Genomic DNA, 19,437 nt, shown 5'->3' with positions numbered 1-19,437 from the left:
GAGAGTCAGAATGCGCCAGGCTGCCTGGACCACCCAGAGCCAAGGATTATGGGAAGTCAGTTAGCTTACAGCACTGAGCCCCTCACCAACACCACCCCCTTTCCTGGAGCTATCCATTAATTCCTCTTTCTCTTTCTAGGCAGCCCTTGGAAGTCAAGTCAGCTGATTCCACCAGTCAGGAAATGCGAGGCTGAAGGAGGCTGGTGCTCCACGTCCCAGGCAGCCCTGGCAGTCTTGAACCTACATCTGTAAGGAGACCTGGGCCTGTCATGGCCTGGCCCCGGCCTCCAGCATCTCCTCACCTGCTGTGCTCCTGCTCAGCAATTAGCAGGTCAGCCAGCCACAGCCTGCTGCAGTGCGCGTGGGTGGGGAGATTCAGCTCCTTCACTGTGACTCTGCTCCCATTCCACACGAGGCTACAGGGCAGTGAGGACGGTGGGGGGTCGGGGGGAGGGAGAGAAGGAAGATATGGTGTTTCTGCAGAATCTCTGAATTCCTGTGGGCACTGTTGAGCCCTCCCCCTCCCCCAGGTACTAAAGCATCCCCGGGGAACTTAGATGCAGGTGACTGGAAGCCACTGAAAGATTTAAGGCGGGGAGTGATCTGATCAGGTTTGAATTTTAGAAAGACAATGGTACCACTAGTATGGGTAGGATGGGGCCCAGAAAATGAAAGACCAGTTAAGAAGCCAGTCTGGGTGAGGGGTGGTGAGGACCTGGGCAAAGGCAACAGCAGTGGGACAGACAGAAGGGGGCCTGATGACAAATCTGTGGCATGGGCAGGAAAACAAGAAGTGTATCTGCAGGGAACAGAAGGCCTCAAGAGTCTGGCAGAGGCCTTTTCTTGGCTACAGCTTTAGAAGGATGTTTCCTCTAAGCAGGGAAGACGACTCCAGGTTCAAGGAGGCTAAGAGATCTTGACCAGCACAACTCCCATGGCCCTGTAGGGGCTGGGCCTTGAGACTGAGGACACCCCAGGGAGTTCTGTCACAGCCAACTGCTGCCACTGCTGCCTCTGCTGGATTTGGCTGGTGAGAGGTGCAGCTGATGTCTATTTCGGCTGCTACAAGGGACTCAATACCTGTATTAGAGTCAAGACTTTAAGCTGCCTCTAATTCTGTAACAAGCAGAGAGGCTAAATACTGTACTGAGTAATCTTTCAGAGAAGTAGTTCTCAGCTGGGGGTGTTCTGACCCCAGAAAACACTTGGCAGTGTGTGGAGACATTTCTGGTTGTCACACCTGGGGGTGAGGGTTGCTACTGGCATCTGGTGGTTAGAGGCTGAGGATGCTGCTAAACATCCTGCAAAGCACAGGACAGCCTCTCACAACAAAGAAATATCCAGTTCAAGACGTCAACAGTGTCAAGGCTGAGAAACCCCAATCTAGACATGTTTTTAAGTGTTTCCTTGTATTTGGAAAGAAGCCCTCCACATGGAAGGAAGCCACAGCAGCCCCTCCTCCTGTGTGACCAGACCAGGCCTCAACCGGCCAGCTCTGCTTACTTGGTCATGACCATGTAGGGGCCACTGAAGAAGGAGAAGGTGGGCTCATCGTCAGCCTGAATCACTTCTTTTTCTCCAATTACCGGAAGAGAGCCTAGATAGGCCAGCTGCTTCCTTCCTGTGAGACAAAACTGAAACCAAAGCATAGCCTCAAATTGTGGGGAGAGAAGAGGAAAAGCAAAATACCTCCAGAATCTTATCAGCCAGCTAAAAATAACAAGAGTGCTATTTACCAACTTACTGAATACCCCTAGGCACTAGATACTATTCTTTAATTTATATTATCTTTAAACTTCTGAGAAGCCCTGCAAGGCTATAATACTCTTTCCCTTTTACTGAGGAGGAAACTGAGGCTCAGGAGGCCAGATACCTGCCTGAGGTGCCATGGCTGGGACTGAGGGGACTGAGTACAACCAATGCCCACGTTCCTTCTACACTCCCCCACTGCTGCCGCCCTGGCTGCCTCTACACCAACAGAGACTCAGGAATGGGGGCTGAGCTGTCAGCTAACCTCACTCACCACCCAGTGACAGCCTCTCTCTGCGATGAACAAAACCAAGGATCCACAAAGCACCATTTGCCCTCAAAACAATTCTCAGTTTACCCCTAGACACCCTTTTAGCTCAGTGGTGAAGTCACTCCCGAGGTTCACCGTTCAGCCGGGGATTGGACAGCCCCATAAAACAAAATGGGACTAATGAGGGACAGCAGTCCAGGGACAAGGATTAGAAGGCAGAAGTGGACAGGAAAGCTGGTGATAGGGAACCCAAGGTTGAGAAATGCCAGTGCTGACATGTAGTGGGGTTACTGAACATTGTCATAGAGCAACATGTATACTGTTTAATGAGAAAATATTTTATTCTGTAAACCTTCATCTAAAGTGAGAATAGCAGCACAACTGAAGAACGTAATCAACGTCACTCAATTGTACATGTAGAAATTTTTGAAATGGTGTATCTTTGGCTACGTATATTTTCACCAAAAAAAAAAAAGGTCCTCCAAGGCCGAGAAGGGAGTATGTCGACATGTCGTGGGGTTGTTAACCAATGTCATAAAACAATATGTGTACTGACTGTTTAATGAGAAAATATTTGTTCTGTAAACCTTCACCTAAAGTACAATAAAAAAAATAAAAAATAATAAAACAAAATTCTCAGTTTAAATACTTGGTTCCTTAAAAGCATTTTAACAATGCTCATAGCCTGTGGGAGGGCAAGGTAGGTCAGGAAACGGATCATGAGGTCGGCGCAGCCCTCTGCCTCTCTCTTAGGGAAAAGGATGTCTGGGGCCTTCACTGAGAACTAAAGGATCATTTTCTACAACCCCCAAATCTAGCCCAGGCCATTCAAGGGATTCCTCCAGGATTTTCACCATTTTTTAGTAAAGACAGGAACGCTAGGGATACTTTTCCTCAAAAGGGACAAAGAAAAAAAACTCGCTACAGTAAGTATAAGGAGGGAAAAGTTGGACAAAGGTGGGGATAGGGCCAGGTCCAGGTTGATTGTCCAATCGGCCTGGTAACACGAACCATCAGTGACAACCTCTTACCTTCCCAAAGCCGAAGCTGTAGATATTTGGGGCAGAAACAACCCCAGCTTTAAGCAGTCGATTAGGAGAGCCAGTAGGGTTTCTAGAAATATTTTAAAGAGGGGAAAAAAGGTAAGGATTAACTTAACCTTCATAACCAAAGGAACAATGCTGAACCAAGTTTTCAGAATGTTTAATTAATTTCGTATTTACTACTTAACTTCTTATCACGGAACTATATACAGATAGATGGGGTCTGTCAGTTTGTCATACCATAATGGCTTGTGTGTAGCTGTAATGCTGCAAGCTATGCCACCAGTATTTCAAATATCAACAGGGTCACCCATGGTAGACAGGTTTCAGAAAAGCTTCCAGACTAAGACTAGGAAGAGAGGCCTGGCAATCTACTTCTGAAAAATTAGCCAATGAAAACCCTATGGATAACAACAGAATACTGTCTGAATTAGTGTTAGAAGATGAGTCCTCTAGATTGGAAGGCACTCAAAATACACAGTGGCTGCAAAAATGGACTCGAGCATACCAGTGATCTTGGAGGTAGTGCAGGACCCGCCAACGTTTGGTTCTGTTGTACAGGGGGTCTCCATGAGTCACAGCCAACTCAATAGCAATTAACAACATATATGGGGTAATAGGCCAGCCTCTCGGGGTAGGGGAGCAATGATTCTCATCCCCTGGTATTCATGCCCTTACGTAGCCCCTCCCACACTAGAAAGGGGTGAACCCTATGAACCCAATAGGATGCTGCCGAAATGATGGAGTGTGATTTTTGAGGCTACGTCCATTACAGCTTTTGCCCCAATCTCTCTCAGATCACTTGCTTCAGGAGAGCCAGCTGCTGACTTGAGGTCACAGAGAAGCAGCAGGGACTAGACCCTGATGCTTCTTATGCCGGTTACCGCTCTTCCCACATACCACACTCAAACCACCAACTGCACACTGGGAGCCACAGTAACTAAAGGTACCTTGAAATGAGTGTTATGCCTTATATTTCTTTGGCTCCCAGCACCTAGCACAGCACGTAGGAGGTGCTCAGTTAGTGCTTGCTGATGGAGTAGTTTCAGCTCAGACTGAAAGAAAAAACTGCTGCTGCCAGAGCCACTTTCTCTTCCTTGGCAAATGGCAAAGGAGCTGCAGTGACAGTACGTACCAGCCCCACCCAAACCAGCCTGTGAAACTCAGGTTCCCAGTGTTCATCAAGAGATGTGAACACTTCGCTTCTGCTTTTGGGACATCTGTCTCCTTGGCAACTCGTTGGTGCCCGGCTGTCAGTGCTGCACTGTTTAAGTGAAGGTTCCCAGTCTGGACTGAGGTAGGGGAACCGGATGTCCTAGTTTACACCTGGCGTCCAGCATCATATTGACAGCATCCCCTGCACTCTCAAAACTGCCCAGTGTAGAGGCTAAGTGGACCAACTACAAGAGAAAGGCTCATTTTTACACCAAATCCTCAATGTCCTCTAGAAACAAGGCCTAACGCTCAGGCCTCAAAGAGACAGGAGACAGCGGACCGTTTCCTGCCCAGGGGAGCAGACTTTGAGCTGGGAGTCGGGGAGGGACCCTGGCAGCAGTGGAACAGGGGCTACCACTGACAAGGGGCCCCCTCGGCAGTGTGTGTGAGGCCCTTGCGGGGCGGAGGTTCAGTTTAAGCAAAGGAGCCAGCTGTTCTCCACAGTGACCTGGACAACACCTGCAGCTCAGACCAACATCTCTTGCTCTCTTCCCGAAGCTTCTCAGTCCATGCCTACGTAACTGAACTCCTCTGGGTGGAAGGGAGGAAAAATGAATGGCTAGTTAACTACAACCTAAGAGCACCAGTTCTCTGAATTCAGTGCTTTTATTATTTTCTTTTCCCCAACCAGGCTCTGTGTAAACACACATCTGTAAAGAATCTTATCTGACATGTTGCCACTTGAGGTCTCAAAGGCCAATTCTCATTTCAAGGGCAGGGTGCTTCTATCTTCTTTTCCGTTCAGCATTGTGTGGTCCAACCCCTCAGTAAGAATAATGTTTCAACCAGTTCTAAAACAGACATCACACCTAGATGAGTAACTAAAATATTAAGAGTTCATCAGCGCTTAGATCTGGGTTTTCCTTCTAGCTGGCCCACGTATCTACTCTCCTCCTATGAGTTTCCACCACCCACCAGGCAGCTGAGGTGGGAGCGGTGGGTGAGGCTGGACCAGGCAGGGTCTCCAAGACCAAATGCAGGATTCCAGAGTTCATCCTAACAGCCGTGGGGAAGGCCCTCCAGAGTTTTTGGCAAACAGTGGTAGGCCCTGATTTCTATTTTTAAAAGGTTGCTCCAATGCTCGTGGAGAAGCCAGCAGGGCAGGAGAAACAGCAGGGAAGCAGTTAAGAGTGACTACCCCAGTTAAGAGGGACTACCCCAGGGAATCATTAACACATCTCCCCGAAAGCCAGCAACATCCAGGACATCGAGGAAAACCAGGACTCAGTATGCACGGAAGGACAGGACTAGCAGCCAAGTGAGGGTGAGAGGAACCTGTGACAGTGTGACAAGTCCGACCACCATGATTACAGAAACTGGGCTATTAGAGAAAATAAAAATGTAAAGGATTCTCCGCATACCAACCGCAAGAGTTTAAAATAACCGCCCCCTCGCCACACCGTCAAGTTTTGCCCTGAGCATGGAGAGAATCTTGAGGCCCACTGCCTACAGCTGTGATGGCTCGGGGGGCTAGCAGGGAATACCTTACACCAGCTTAAAACAGCCTGAGGAACCATAAATTGAGCTTTTGTGGCCTTCTGCAACTACAGTAAGAAAGGAACACCTCCCCCAGTTTGAACTTGGAACTGGCACTCAGTCAAATGAGAGCTGCCCCTACACCGTCTGTCGGCAGCTCTTCGCCACTTGTTTAGTTTTTTGGGCAATGACAAGAAAGCCAGCTGGCTGCCTGGCTCCTCCTCTGCTAACTTTGGGGAAGTACCCACCCTCGTCTTCCCAGACCTTCTCAGGGGCTGGTGGGGAGACAGCCAAAGGCGATCCACTGGCCCTCCTTCACCAGGGACCATATCCTCCATCAGCCAGATGCTGGCAGGGACCCACGAGAAAGGCTGGGTGATGCAGAAACCCCACTCTCCTCAAGGCAGCACTCACCCCTGCATGAGGCTCCCAAACCGGGGGGGGCTGCCGACGAACCGCTGAGGGGAGTCGATCTTCCTCAGAAGGTCATAGGAGAAGCCCTGGATGATGGCCTGCATGTGCACGGCACAGCGCTGCATGAACTCCACCATCTGCAACACATCAGAGCCACTCTGTGCTGGCCACTACACCTGGCACTAAGTCTTCAATGGCACCCAGCCTTCAATGGCACCCAGCCTTCACTGGCAACGGAGGAGGCTTGGGTGTGAAGGTGAATAGTCTGAGGAGCCGGGACCCTGACAGGGAAATCTTTGGGAAAGGAGTGACCCAGGTGATTTTCTAAAGGCATGAAATGATTTGGGAGAGAGGATTTGGCGACCATTTCCTCCAACTCCATCCTTTGACAGATGAGGAAACTGGGGTTGAGAGGGGAGGAGTGAAGTGACTTGTCCAAAGCCCGACAGCTAATGAGCAGGAGAACCAGAGGAAGGGAAGGGACTCTGCCCTCCTCCGCTCTCCCCCTGCACCCAGCACCGTGCAGACCCTTTGCACCTTACATTTGTTATTTACTCCTCATGATGACATGTCACACTTGCTGGTCTGTGGCCTCAGGCAAGTCACTTAATGTTTCTGGGCCTCAGTTTCCCTATCTGCGAAGTAGTACCTACCTGAGACGGTTGCTGAGAGAATTAAATGAGTTAATATATAAAGAGCATTTAGGACAACATCTGGCGCATGGTAATGCTAGTTAAGGGTCAGACAAAGCGACAGTTCTCCCTCCATGTTGAACAGATAACTTGAATGCTCACAAGACTTGCCCAGGGCTTTACAGCTGGTTAACCGGATTCCATCCAGGCCTGTGTGTCCAACGCCAGGGTCACTGCAAGCCCTGTGCTGTCCCAGGACCAACCCCTTCCGTCGGGCTCCTCACTCACCCAGTGCTCTCCCCCAGGGTGCAGATGCACAGAGGCCCCCTTACCGCAGGGCTGCGCTCCTTCCCAGCTGCCAGGGCCCAGGCCTGAGGGCTTCGGCCCTTCTCGTCATGGAGTCTCAAGTCACCTCCCGCATCCAGCAGCTTGCTGAGGATCCACTGACTGCCTGAAAACGCTGCTGCATGGACGGGGGTGCTCCCATCAAAGCAGCGGCTGTGGGATAACAACGAGTGTCAATGGCAATGCTCCCCCCTTCCACCAAGGGGGAAGTCAGTGGGCAACACAGGGCTCCCTTTCCTCAGAGGGTAGCCTTTAGTGACGAGGATTATAATAATACCATCTGTCAGACTCCTGGTCTGTGCCCTTCTCCATCCTTACCTCAATCCTTCAAGTAGCATCACTTCCCAATTTAGGGATAAGGAAACAGAAGGGCAAAACAGATTCATACTCAGGTACGAGTCTAACTCCATGTCCAGGTTCTTTCCCCACCATCCCTGACACTGGCCACATTGAGATGATTTCTTCATGCCTCAGTGTCCTGGGGTCAGCTTGTCAAGCACAGTCTAACCAGGGACCTCTCTCTCCTGTAAGAATGTCTCTGTCCCCCAAATCCTATAGGAGAGGCCCACACAACCCTGGCCTGATCAAATAACCTGATCAAGGATCTAGAAGTCTGAAACATTTAACAGAGGCACGAAGGGACTGCCTTTATCATGTCCAGATACAGTGAGGCTGTGGTATAGATCCATAGTTTCCAAACCTGGCTGCACAATCACCTGGGAAGATTTCTCTCTTTAATTGAAAGAGAAATAAATACAAATAGGAGGAGAAGGAAGTACGTGTACGTGTATGTATGTGTGCATATGTATGTGTGTATAACCTTTTTTACATGAATAACAATATGCTATACAAGCTGTTCTGCATCTAATTTTTTTCATTTAACAATTAACAAGTTTTTTTACCCCTAGGCAAGTAATCTTATAATCAAAAAGAAAAGAAAATCTTCCAACATCAATAAGTTTTTTTTTTCAAGTAAACACATTAAACATGGCCTTCTTATGTAAGATGGGAAATTATTTTATGACTTTTATGATTGTTCATATTCTGGCATTCCTGTGAAAATCCGCTGGAATCATGTAAGCTCTCAGAACCCCAGTTTCTGGTCTATTAAATGAGAACTGTAAAAATCGCTGCCCTCCCCTACCTGTCAAGGAGGTGTTAGAAGGATCAAGTGAGTTAGTGCCTAGAAAGGCCCCATGAAAAGCAAAAGTGATGCACAAAGAGAAGAGACGCACATGGGTAGCTGATTCATTACTTTCCATATTCAAATTTGGACCAGCTATTAAACTCAGATTCTTTAAAACCACAACTACAAGAACCAGGCAAATGTCATCCCTTCTGAAACTATAATGTTTGAACTATAAAAGTTCTGACATTTATTGACTTTTTGACTCTCCCAGACAACTTCCTGTCCTCGTGAATTTGCTCCTGTGGTTGATCAGAAACAAATTTGTGTTATTTTTTTCCATTATACTTTGTATGTTATTCCCAATGACCGGCTGATGCTTTTAACCAGAAGTGGTTGTGCAATGGTGTTGACTAAACACCCACCCCCTGCAAAAAAGTCATCCTTTCTGACAAAGTGATGCCAAATATATAACCCGGTGAAGAACTTGCTTGTGGGGCATATTAAACTGCTTAAGTGAATGAAGTACATATTACAATTATAACCCAGGGATGGAAATAGGCAAACAGCGCTGTCAATAACTAATTTCACTTACTCATTTCATAGGACTCAGTAAAACCGCTTAGAAAATTTTTATCAGCAGTTAAAATTATGTTTCAAAGACTAACATTTCACACAAATATTCCAAAATTTTGGACTATTTCATTGATATAAATTAGCAGACTTTAAAAAATATATATGTTGTCAAAATTTGTTTCCTGATATGCCAATGGATCTATCTTAAGAGCATGCTCATTATTTTCCAGATATCGATGTTATTGTACTTACTGATTTGGGTCTGATCCATAATCCACCAGAACATCAACTAATTTCCTAAGACCCAGTAACGCAGCAATGAAAAGTGCTGTCTGGCCCCGGGAGTTAACTGCATCAACATAAATCCCTGCAAAGCAAATACTAGAGTCAATACAAATTATCAGAAATCTTTCTAATAATGGAACTAGAACAATTTACATTAGGCAAAATTTTTTAAAATTTATACTGAACTTTAATGATTCTAATATTTCAAACTTGTTCTTAAATGAGAACGTTTGCACCACTCAAGAACAACCATAAAAAAAAAACCAAACCTGTTACCATCAAGTTGTATCCAACTCAGAACAACCCTAAAGAACAAAGTAGAACTGCCCCCATAGAGATTTGAACTGTTGAGTTTTTGGTTAGCAACCCAGCTCTTAACCAATGAGCCACCAAAGCTCCTTCCCGTAAACTAACAAACTCTCCCAAAAAACTTCAAAAAATAGAACACAAAACGTTTTGTTTAATTTAGGAGTACTACCATAAAGCAAACCCTAGCAAAATACAGATGAGTCATCTAACAAAGACTGTTGAACTCTTCCCACTTTTATAATACACCCAAATTTACCATAAACTATAATTACCTATATTAGAAAAATTTTTAAACAAAAGAACCCATAGAACCTAAAAATACACATACGACCGACACCCATCTAAAAGTTCATCCACATACTATTCTCCATAATTTAAACACAAAAACCACTCAGACTGCATTTTCTTCCTCTAACTTTCCCCAACTGGAAAAGTAGAACGATCATCAATAGCAAACGGCAATTGCAGAAAGCAACACCAAAAGCTAATTTCACGCTCAGAAGAAAACACTGTAACTCCTCCTCGTGGTTTTCGGTGCTCTACACAATCAGAGAAACTTCTCTAGTAACACACTATAAAAATGATCCCTGAAAGTATAGTCCTAAATAAATAAATACTGCCTCTCCGAAGTGAGAGAAAGCCACACATATTTTGTTGATGGTGAGTTTTTTTAATGGCACTACTCTTCCCAGATGTATACCTATGTGTTCTCTAAAGTGATTATTTTAAGTACAAAGTTCGAAAAGCATCTTACATAGTCTTAAGTTTCCACAGACATTTCAAAATGTTATTTTAATTAACATACGGCTGGTGAACGCCCAATCACACGCTGCTTACTTCCAACCCCGCCCGTACGCATTCAAATCGCGTCAGGTTTACGGAAATGCTGACGACAACGCAGCCCGCCGCAGTGTGAGGAACCGTCGCAGGCAGTCCCCTGTTTGGACTCACGGTGGAAGCTGACGGGTCTTTCTCTAGAAAAACTAAAGCGAGGATGAGGAAAGCGACAATCCGAAGCCGGAAACTCATATTTGCATAGCGCTCTAGGTTTCACTACAAGGTTTAACCACCATAAGCACGAAACTTCTGTACATAGTTTACAGGGACTTGCATGGTCTGCACCCTGCCGCCCCCTAAACCCCGCACTCGCCCCCGCCGCCTCTTCAGCCTCATTTTGCACCACAATCCCCCTCGCTTCAGCCACACTGACCTTGCAGTTCCTCACGCTCGCCACAAGGGCGTTGCATAAACTGTTCCCTCTGCCAGGAATGTTCCCCTCACCCCCTTCGCCAACATTAACTTCAGTTCAACTGTCCAAGCGTCACTGTCTCAGGTGTTTAAAAAAAAAAAAAGAATCATTAAGCCAATAATAGAAATTGAAGTTTATTGAATATACGATTTGCAAATTGGGATAACATTTCAACTAGAGTGTCAAAGATGTTCTGAAGATGAGAACTTTTAAATCTTATTGGCATTGCCATAGAAAAAACGGTAGGAACAGAACTGATAAACTTGTGGTCAGGAAGGATTTTCATATAGCACTGTCTTGAAGAACAAGTAAAATAATTACTGATTTATCCTCAACGTAACTCCCAGTCTGATCTTTGGAGTCTGTTTCCTGAAACTGACTGAATTCTTCAACAGAGCACAATGCCCAAAGCAAAAAGATCCTATTAGTTTATCTAGACCATTGTTTGACTCAAAAGTGACTTTTACGAACCAGTTCTTTCAAGGTTCAAAAGGACACATGAGGGCAATGGCCTGTGTGGATTACTCCAACTTCCATGTAAGCCAGAAATCTGGATTCCAGGAGAATTTAAATGATTCTGTCACAGGGACCCTTTCCTGACCTCCTTAACAGACCAAACCTCTTCTGTGTGACTATTTGATTAACGCCTGCCCTCTGCATGAGACTATAAATTCCAGAAGACCAGGGACTATAAGTGGTTTTGCACACCACAAGATCCAAGCACCTAGCACTGAATGAAATGAATGGAAGCAAAGGTGTCCAGTGCACAGAACTGTGCTAGATAGGTGTCGTCAACATTGCAATGGCTGTTTTGAAACCATGGGTATAAATGAGTCACCAAAGATATATCAAACAGCCTAGAGTTGAGGATGGAGCCCAGACGCTCACTAACATCTTAAGGGGCAAACTGAGGGGGGCGGGGGGAAGCCAAGGAGTAGAGAAGGAACCAGCAGAGGTTAAGGGGAAAACCTGGAACAAATGGGTCACAGTGACAAGGGGGGTAAAGGTTTAAAAAAAGTAGCATCAGTCAACAGCATCAAAATCAGAGAAATCTAGTGAGAAACACTAATGTTCTTGGTGAGAGCAGTGCTAGTGGGGTTACATTTCTTACCGCTCAGGGACTGATTGTTATGTTAGAAGTATTTGTGGCATGTCTGTCTCCCGGAACTGCCAAATTTATTTCCCTATTTCAGTGCCTAACACAGTACCTAGTACACTCATCTTCTATTATTATCTTACCTTATACCAAAAAAGATAAATGGGGCTTCCTGGCATATAATAGGAACTCATTCACTGGTGGATAAAGGAAATAAAAAAATAAAAGTAAGTATTAACACGGCTGTTACGGATTGAATTGTGCCCCCCAAAAATATGTGTTGTAAATCCTAACCCCTATACCTGTGGTTATAATCCCATTTGGGAACGCGTTTTCTTTGTTATGTTAAAGAGGCAGTATCAGTATAGGGTGCGTGAATCTTAAATCAGTCTCTTTTGAGATATAACAGCAGCTTAAGCAAGCAAGCACAAAGCGGGGGTGGTAGATGCCATGCCACGTGAAGATCAGTAAGGAACCAAGGAACAGAAGGTGAAGAGAGGTAAGTCCTTCTTTTTCCCAGAACCCACAAAAAAACAAAAAAAAACACAAAACCCACTGTCATTGAGTGGATTCTGACTCATAGCAACCCTATAGGACAGCGTAGAACTTACCCCATAAGGTTTCCAAGGAGTGGCTAGTGGATTTGAACTGCTGACCTTTTTGGTTAGCAGATGAGCTCTTAACCACTACAGCACAAGAACCAACAGAGAGAGGGAAAGCCTTTCCCTAGAGCCGGCACCCTGAATTCGGACTTCTGGCCTCCTAAACTGTGAGAAAATACATTTGTGTTTGTTAAAGCCACTCGCTCGTGGTATTTCAGTTCTAGTAGTACTGGATAACTGAGACAATGGCCTATACCACCCTACCACCTGCCTAAATTTTGCTACCATGATGTAAATTTTACTTTTCTAGCTATTGATAACGAAAACCTGCCTATCACAGATATCAGGTATAGGAAGTACTGAGTGACTACTGCTTTCTTACTCATACAGAAATCTTGTTCTCTAAAATCACAGACTGTCTTAAACTTTGCTATTTGAAATTATATCAGTAAACATTTATTCATGTTAAATCACATATGTGTAAAAAGCATTAGGAAATAATGAGAATGGACTACATAAATAAATAAAATTGGTTCTCTTCCTTGCTCACAAAATTCTCTTCCAAAGGACATCTAACTTTGCTGCACTTTTAAAAACTAAATATAGTAAAAGGGACTACAAAGTGTATGAAAACCTGGAATGCTTCAGCCACACCAAGATGCCGCCAACATTTTCAGCTGCTCTTCTCCAGCACCCATAATAGAAAACGTGACTTTGAGAATGTTAATCAAGTGCCCCAAAGTTCCATACCCTGGACCAAGGCCTTCATCTGCCTCTGTGTTCCTGGAGAATACTTTAAACCTCCTGATTCTTAATCAATAACCAAAAATCAAACCCACTGCTGTCCGGTCAATTCAAACTCATGGTGACACCATGTGTTACAAAGCAGAACTGCTCCATCGGGTTTTCTGGGTAGTAATCTTTATAGTCCCTAGGTGGTGCAAATGGTTAAGTGCTTGACTACTAGCAGAGAGGTTGGTGGTTTGAACCCACCCAGAGGCAGCTCAGAAGAAAGGCCTGGCAATCTGCTTCCAAAAGGTCAGAACCTTGAAAATCTTATGCAACAGTTCTACTATGACACACATGAGGTTGCCATGAGCCAGAATCCACTCAATGGCAACCAACAACAAAAACAATCTTTACATAAGCAGATCACCAGGGCCGGTCTTCCTTGGTGCTGCTGGGTAGGTTTGAACTGCCAACCTTTAGGTTAGCAGCTAATTGTAAGCTGTTCGTGCTACCCAAGGAAACCCTGTGATGTGGGGATATATGCCATTTAAACATGGCTGCACTATTGACAACTGCAGCCCCCACAGGCCTCTATGCTGTATACGACATGTTGGAGACTTGTCAGCGATGAGAAAGAGATTAGGCACGACTTGTTTTCCCAAACCTATTGTCCTGTTACTGATTGGCTTGTTTACCTGAATTCCTTCTCCCTTGCCGGACACTTACTGTTACTCACCCAAAGCCCATTGTTCTGTTATTTGCTTCACTGCTTGCTGTATTGACTATAAAATAAACTCCTGGGACTGAAGCTGGGGTTCGACTCCTCAGAGTGACCCTCCTGGCCCCACTTCTCTGTAAGAGTTGTGGCATTGGTTATTGTCTCCGCCGCCCCAACAACCGTCGCCACTGCGACGGTGCCCCGTGTGAGGGGCTGCGACACTGGTGGCACAGTGGTTAAGAGCTACAGCTGCTAACCAAAAGACTGGCAGTTTGAATCCGCCAGGCGCTCCCTGGAAACCCTATGGGGCAGTTCTACTCTGTCCTATAGGTTTGACTATGAGTTGGAATCAACCTGACGGCAATGGGGTTTTTTTGTGCCACCGAGAGACCTTTCTTAAACGGTGGAGAAAGTAAAAATCTGTCTGACCAGTCATCAAGCTAGGATAGTAAGATAAAGCCAACTTGGTGTTAATAGGAAACATTTCTCCCAAGGACACACTACGGCCGTAAAGTGTCATAACTACCCTTAAATCACAGACTATCACGAACTTTGCTGTTTGAAATTGTATGAGTAAGAATTTAACATCCCATTCTTGCCTGGAGGACTTAACCCATTTTGACACTGAGAAGCAGTCTCAATTTCCAGCTCAGGTGCACAGCTTCAAATAAGGGTCTTCTGGACACATTTCCACATCTGTCTTAATGCTTGTTGTTTGCAAGGAAACAGGACCATGGGTGCACTTCACAGTCCAAATCTGATGTTGACTGCTTTACACACAGCCCTGCTTTGCTTTCAGTGGATAAAAACACTGTTTCAGGTAAGTTTCACCCAGACTCCATCCTTTTCCAGAATCCTACTTTTCCTCTGCTTGGTGAGATGGTCTCTCAGTTCCTCTGGTCTCTCTCATTGCAATGAATTAATAAACCCTACTGTATTGCATTATAAGTTTGTTCCTGGTGGTCAGAGACCACTGGACTAGGATATCATGAACCATCTCTTGATATCATAAATTTACTTTTTAACACCTAAAGCTACTTTCTCCTTACTGGCTGCCAGCCCCTTCAAACCCTCCTCCATTCCTAAGATACGTGCTGTGATGGTAACAGTAACAGCCCTGGATCTGGCACTGTTATGTGGTATTACGTAATGTTTTCATCCCCTAAATCCTGTGCAAGGTGGCAAGGAAGTGTTACATCTTACATTTAAGGGAATTTTCCTTGAGCCTTCGTGGGATCACCACAAGCATTTCTAGACGCACTGCTGAAGAAAGGGGGATGGGGACACATTAGCTGGGGACACCCACAAACACATGGTCTGGAAATGAAGACAGAAAAAAGGCTGGGCAGTGCTAACTTCCAAGAGAAGAACAAAAGGATAAGGATTCTAAGAAAGGTCATCATTGTTGTTACCATCATCATCATATGTAAATTTGAAAATTTTAGTAGTCACATTAGTAAAGTAAAAATAAATGATAAAATTAATTTTAATAATATATTTTATTTAACCCAATATATCCAAAATATTACCATTAAAACATGTAACCAGTATAAAAATATTAATGAGATATTTTATCTTCTTTCTTTTGTACTACGTCTTTGAAATCTGGTGCATATTTTACACTTATAGTATATCTCAGTTTAGACTAGTCACAGTTCAAATACTCATGAGACAGGGCAGACGTGGCTAGTGTCTACCATATTGGACAGCACCACTCTAGATGGCTTCCACAAAACTAGTGGGCATATCTGATAAAAATCTGTAGATGAGGTAAATTAAGCTGTAACATTAACCAGCAACCACCAAGTGGGGCTGCAGAGCCTGGAGTCTAAAGCTAATCCCTGCACCTGGAAGAACCTGAAAACACCCTGAAATCAAAGGAATCAAAAGGCAAAATATTAGAGCTTCAGTTAAATTCTGATACATAACAATAAGCAACCAAGAAACCTTCTCAGAAGTCATTTAGAAACTGTTGGAAACGGAACTTTTTGGAGGTGGCCAAGCAGCCACATCCAATATGGAGACAAACTCCAGGAAAGCCCTTCTCCCGTACCTCTCCCTAAGAGCCACTGCGACTGGGTGGGATGTATGTGTGTTTATCCCCAGGAGAAGTATATAAACGATCGATCTTTGAGGTGGCATGCAGTGTTTGTTCTTGATGCTTGAACTATTTCTCTGATGATCATCGTATGTGTCTTAAAGATAGCGTGTTGGTTACATCAACAATATTGTCATGAATACTCAGGATTCTCTTAATCTCTCCATTTTGTTAAAGTGAGAATAGGAGAACGTAATCATCTGAATTTTAGGAACAGGTACTGGGTGTCAGCAGGATGGAGAGTGGGGACAGATAAGTGAAACTGCAAAGAGAAAACAGTAGTTTCACTTGCTGGTGTGAAAGCTAAGTAAGCTAAATATCCATTGCTTTCTCAGTTTAGTAAAGGCAGTTTTACAAGGAATTGCCACCTCCAATGGGAAATGATGCCTGCTTATATGTAAATCGAACTGAATCACGTAAGAGTAGATGATGGCCTGCAATGATATTCTGCAGACTGTTCTAGCAAATATCGTGAGACTACAAGTATGATGTATTAGAGTCCAGTGTAAAACCAGAACACCAACAGAGGTAGCAATGAGGGTCCCCTCTCTATGCTTCCTAAATCAGATATGAAAAACATTCGATTACTGTGGAATAACTGAAAGATGAGGTTGAGAAACACAAAGAAAAATACTTAATATAGAGAATGGTAAGAAAATGAAAAACAATTTAGCACACTAGACTAAAAATGTTGTTTAAAATGGGTTTACTAAAATAAAAACAAAAGAAATAATTAGGCACTGAACAAAAAGCAAAAATTAAGTAAAACACCCTTAAAAATTAATGAAATAGTACCAGTACATTTTAAATTAAATGATTTTTTTTAACTCATAAAAGGTACGAAAAACACAGCTTGAAAGAGTAAATTAAGATCCAGAATACCTTCCACCAACACATCAAGAACTTAAAACTTCGCCAGCTTCCTAACTTCAAAACAGATAAACCCAACCTGGTCACACAGCTTCCTCAACACTCCTTTCACTATACTTCAGACAAAAATAACTCATATAAAAAAAGAAACAGTACACAAACAAAAACAAGTTTTGACATAGAACCAACCAAAACTCTCAAAAACAATTATGAGAAAAAAAAAAACATAATTAGAAACAAGACCCCCTATCGGTCCCAAAAGAAAATAAAAGTTTGTTACAGTATCTACGGTTTTTAAGACAGAACGAAAGCCACTCAGACTGTGTTCTCTCCCTCTTACTCTCCCAACCGGAAGAGAAGAACGATCATCAATGGCAAACGGCAATTGCAGAAAACAACACCAAAAGCCGCATTCACGCTCAGAAGAGAACACTGCACCTCTTCCTCGTGGTTTTCGGTGCTCTACACAATCAGAGAAACTTCTCTAGTAACAAACTATAGAAATGATCCCTAAAAGTATAGTCTTAATTTCAAAGTCCCACCCTCTGCTCAGTCCTGGCCAGCCGCACACATTTCACCAACAGCAAGAAAGTTTTCATAGTTCTGGCTTTACTATAAAACATTTACAGAAATAGGTTTTGTAACAAAATCTTTTAAATGCTATCATTTAACTACGCATTTTTAACAATTTTAAGTGGAAATCTAAAAAATTTAAAAAGAATTTTACACTGAAACATTTAATTAGCATAATATTGAATGACAGCCAATCACAACCCACACTTTAAAAGCATTTTCTCAGCAGTTCAGGGAAAGCAGCCCCGCCCTGAAAGCGAAGGGGAAAGGTCGGGCCTATTGCTACTGAGAATCTGGCTGAACTAGACGATTAGCAAATCTTGGCAGCTGCAGGCATCTGCTGTTCTAAGAGTTTGATTTTCAAACCGCCATGACTGTCTGGGTGGCTGAGACTTAGGGCTGGAAAATAGAACTACTTTTCACTTTATCCTATTTGTTCCTTCGATTTTTGTACAATATGCTTGCAGTACCTGGTCACACTTTTTAAATTTTTAAAATAAAGCCAGTTGTTTGGTGGATTTGACACTATTTCCTCCATCAACAAATACCTGAATGACAACTATAACAATACCCAAAAAAAAACAAACCCGATGCCGTGGAGTCGATTTTGACTCATGGCAACCCCATCTGTAACAGAACAGAACTGCTCCATAGGATTTCCTTGGCTGTAATCTTTATGGAGGCGTGCTGGTGGCACGGTGGTTAAGAGCTCGGCTGCTAACCAAAAGGTCAGCAGTTCAAATTCACCATTGGCTCACTGGAAACCCTACAGGTCGCTAAGAGAATCGGGGTTTTATTGAGGGCTTACCATATGCTTGGTACCACTGTAAGTGCTTTACACATATTGTATTATCTCAATCTTCTGGATAGCCCGATGAGGTAAACAGGATTTTTCCATCCCTGTGGTATATGTATATGGAGAAACTGAAGCACAGAAAAGATTTGGTAACTTGACTAAGGTCATACACTCGTTAAATAGTAGACGTGGTAGATCAGGTGCCAGAATTTATTACCTTAACCATTATCCCACTTTTCTATGATGCTGAGTACTGTTTAAGGTAGTATTAAGCATGCAGGGTCTCTGTAAGTTGGAATCCGACTGGATGGCAATGGTTTCAAGTATGCAGAGGTAAAGAGGTGAGAAAAGATCCCTATTCACACAGAGTGTACATTCTAAGGAGGGAGAGAGACCACAATAACTACACAAGAAGATGACAGATAATATTTTTTAAACCCAGTTTGACAATCTCTACCTTTTGACTGGATTGTTTAATCCATTCACATTTAATGTTATTACTGATGTAATGGGATTTATTTCTGCCATTTTACTTTTTGTTTTCCATATGTCTCTTGTCCGTCTATGCCTCCTTTACGGCTTTCTTTTGCACTGAGTGAATATTTTCCAATGTAGTATTTTAATTTCATTAATGATTTTTTCACTGTATTTTTTGAGGGTTTTTTTTTTAAGTGGTTGCTCTAGGGTTACCAATATACATATTAACAGAATGAGCTTCAGATTTAAATCTGAAGCTCATTCTGTTAATATGTATGTATATAAAAATGTTCCCTGGTGGTTTAGGGGTTAAGCATTAAGGCTGCTAACCAAACGGTCAGCAGTTGAAATTCACCAGCTGCTCCCTGGAAATCAATCCTACAAGAGGCAGTTCTCTGCTCTATGAGCTAGGAGCTGGAATCAACTGGATGGCAATGGGTTTGGTTTGGGTTTATATACCCCACACCCAGATATTAAACACCACTAGTTGTAGGCTGATGGATCTATTGTTTTCAACAATCCCCTGGGCATTGTTTTTGAGGTCAGTGTTTGGTTTTTGTTCTACCCCAGGAGGGCTCCTCCCAACTGTTCTATTTTTCTATTATTTCCAGCAAACTAGCCAGCCTACAGTTCAGCCTGTATATTAAATCTCCTGCAAACTGCCTTTCACCACGACATCCACAGTTCTTGAGAGAGCCTTTAGGCTTGAAGTTGTTACTGTTGTCAGGTGCCGTTGAGTGGGTTCCAACTCATAGTGACCCTATGGACTACAGAACGAAACACTGCCC

General features: G+C 43.8%; 1 protein-coding gene and 2 non-coding genes across 3 annotated transcripts in view; all 3 read right to left on the bottom strand.

Moving 5' to 3' along the window:
• The window catches only part of TEX14 (testis expressed 14, intercellular bridge forming factor), a 112,667-nt gene that overhangs the window by 46,269 nt on the left and 46,961 nt on the right, over nucleotides 1-19,437 (bottom strand). Inside the window, exons 3-8 of the mRNA XM_023732720.1 lie at nucleotides 9,100-9,214; nucleotides 7,133-7,298; nucleotides 6,169-6,305; nucleotides 3,052-3,133; nucleotides 1,504-1,634; nucleotides 303-416 (exon numbers count right to left, since the gene is read on the bottom strand). Of these exons, the coding sequence (XP_023588488.1) occupies nucleotides 303-416; nucleotides 1,504-1,634; nucleotides 3,052-3,133; nucleotides 6,169-6,305; nucleotides 7,133-7,298; nucleotides 9,100-9,214 (745 nt within the window). The remainder of the gene's footprint in view (nucleotides 1-302; nucleotides 417-1,503; nucleotides 1,635-3,051; nucleotides 3,134-6,168; nucleotides 6,306-7,132; nucleotides 7,299-9,099; nucleotides 9,215-19,437) is intronic.
• Nucleotides 9,828-10,044, bottom strand: LOC111820882 (small nucleolar RNA U3). The gene has a single exon (XR_002824377.1). It is a non-coding gene; the product is annotated as a small nucleolar RNA U3 (small nucleolar RNA).
• On the bottom strand, nucleotides 17,114-17,329 carry LOC111820881 (small nucleolar RNA U3). Its single transcript, XR_002824376.1, has one exon. It is a non-coding gene; the product is annotated as a small nucleolar RNA U3 (small nucleolar RNA).

Source organism: Trichechus manatus, unplaced genomic scaffold, assembly GCF_000243295.1.
Source record: "Trichechus manatus latirostris isolate Lorelei unplaced genomic scaffold, TriManLat1.0 scaffold00054, whole genome shotgun sequence".
Taxonomy (NCBI): Eukaryota; Metazoa; Chordata; class Mammalia; order Sirenia; family Trichechidae; genus Trichechus; species Trichechus manatus.
The sequence above is the reverse complement of the archived record's forward strand: the minus strand, read 5'-3'. Positions and strand labels throughout refer to the sequence as shown.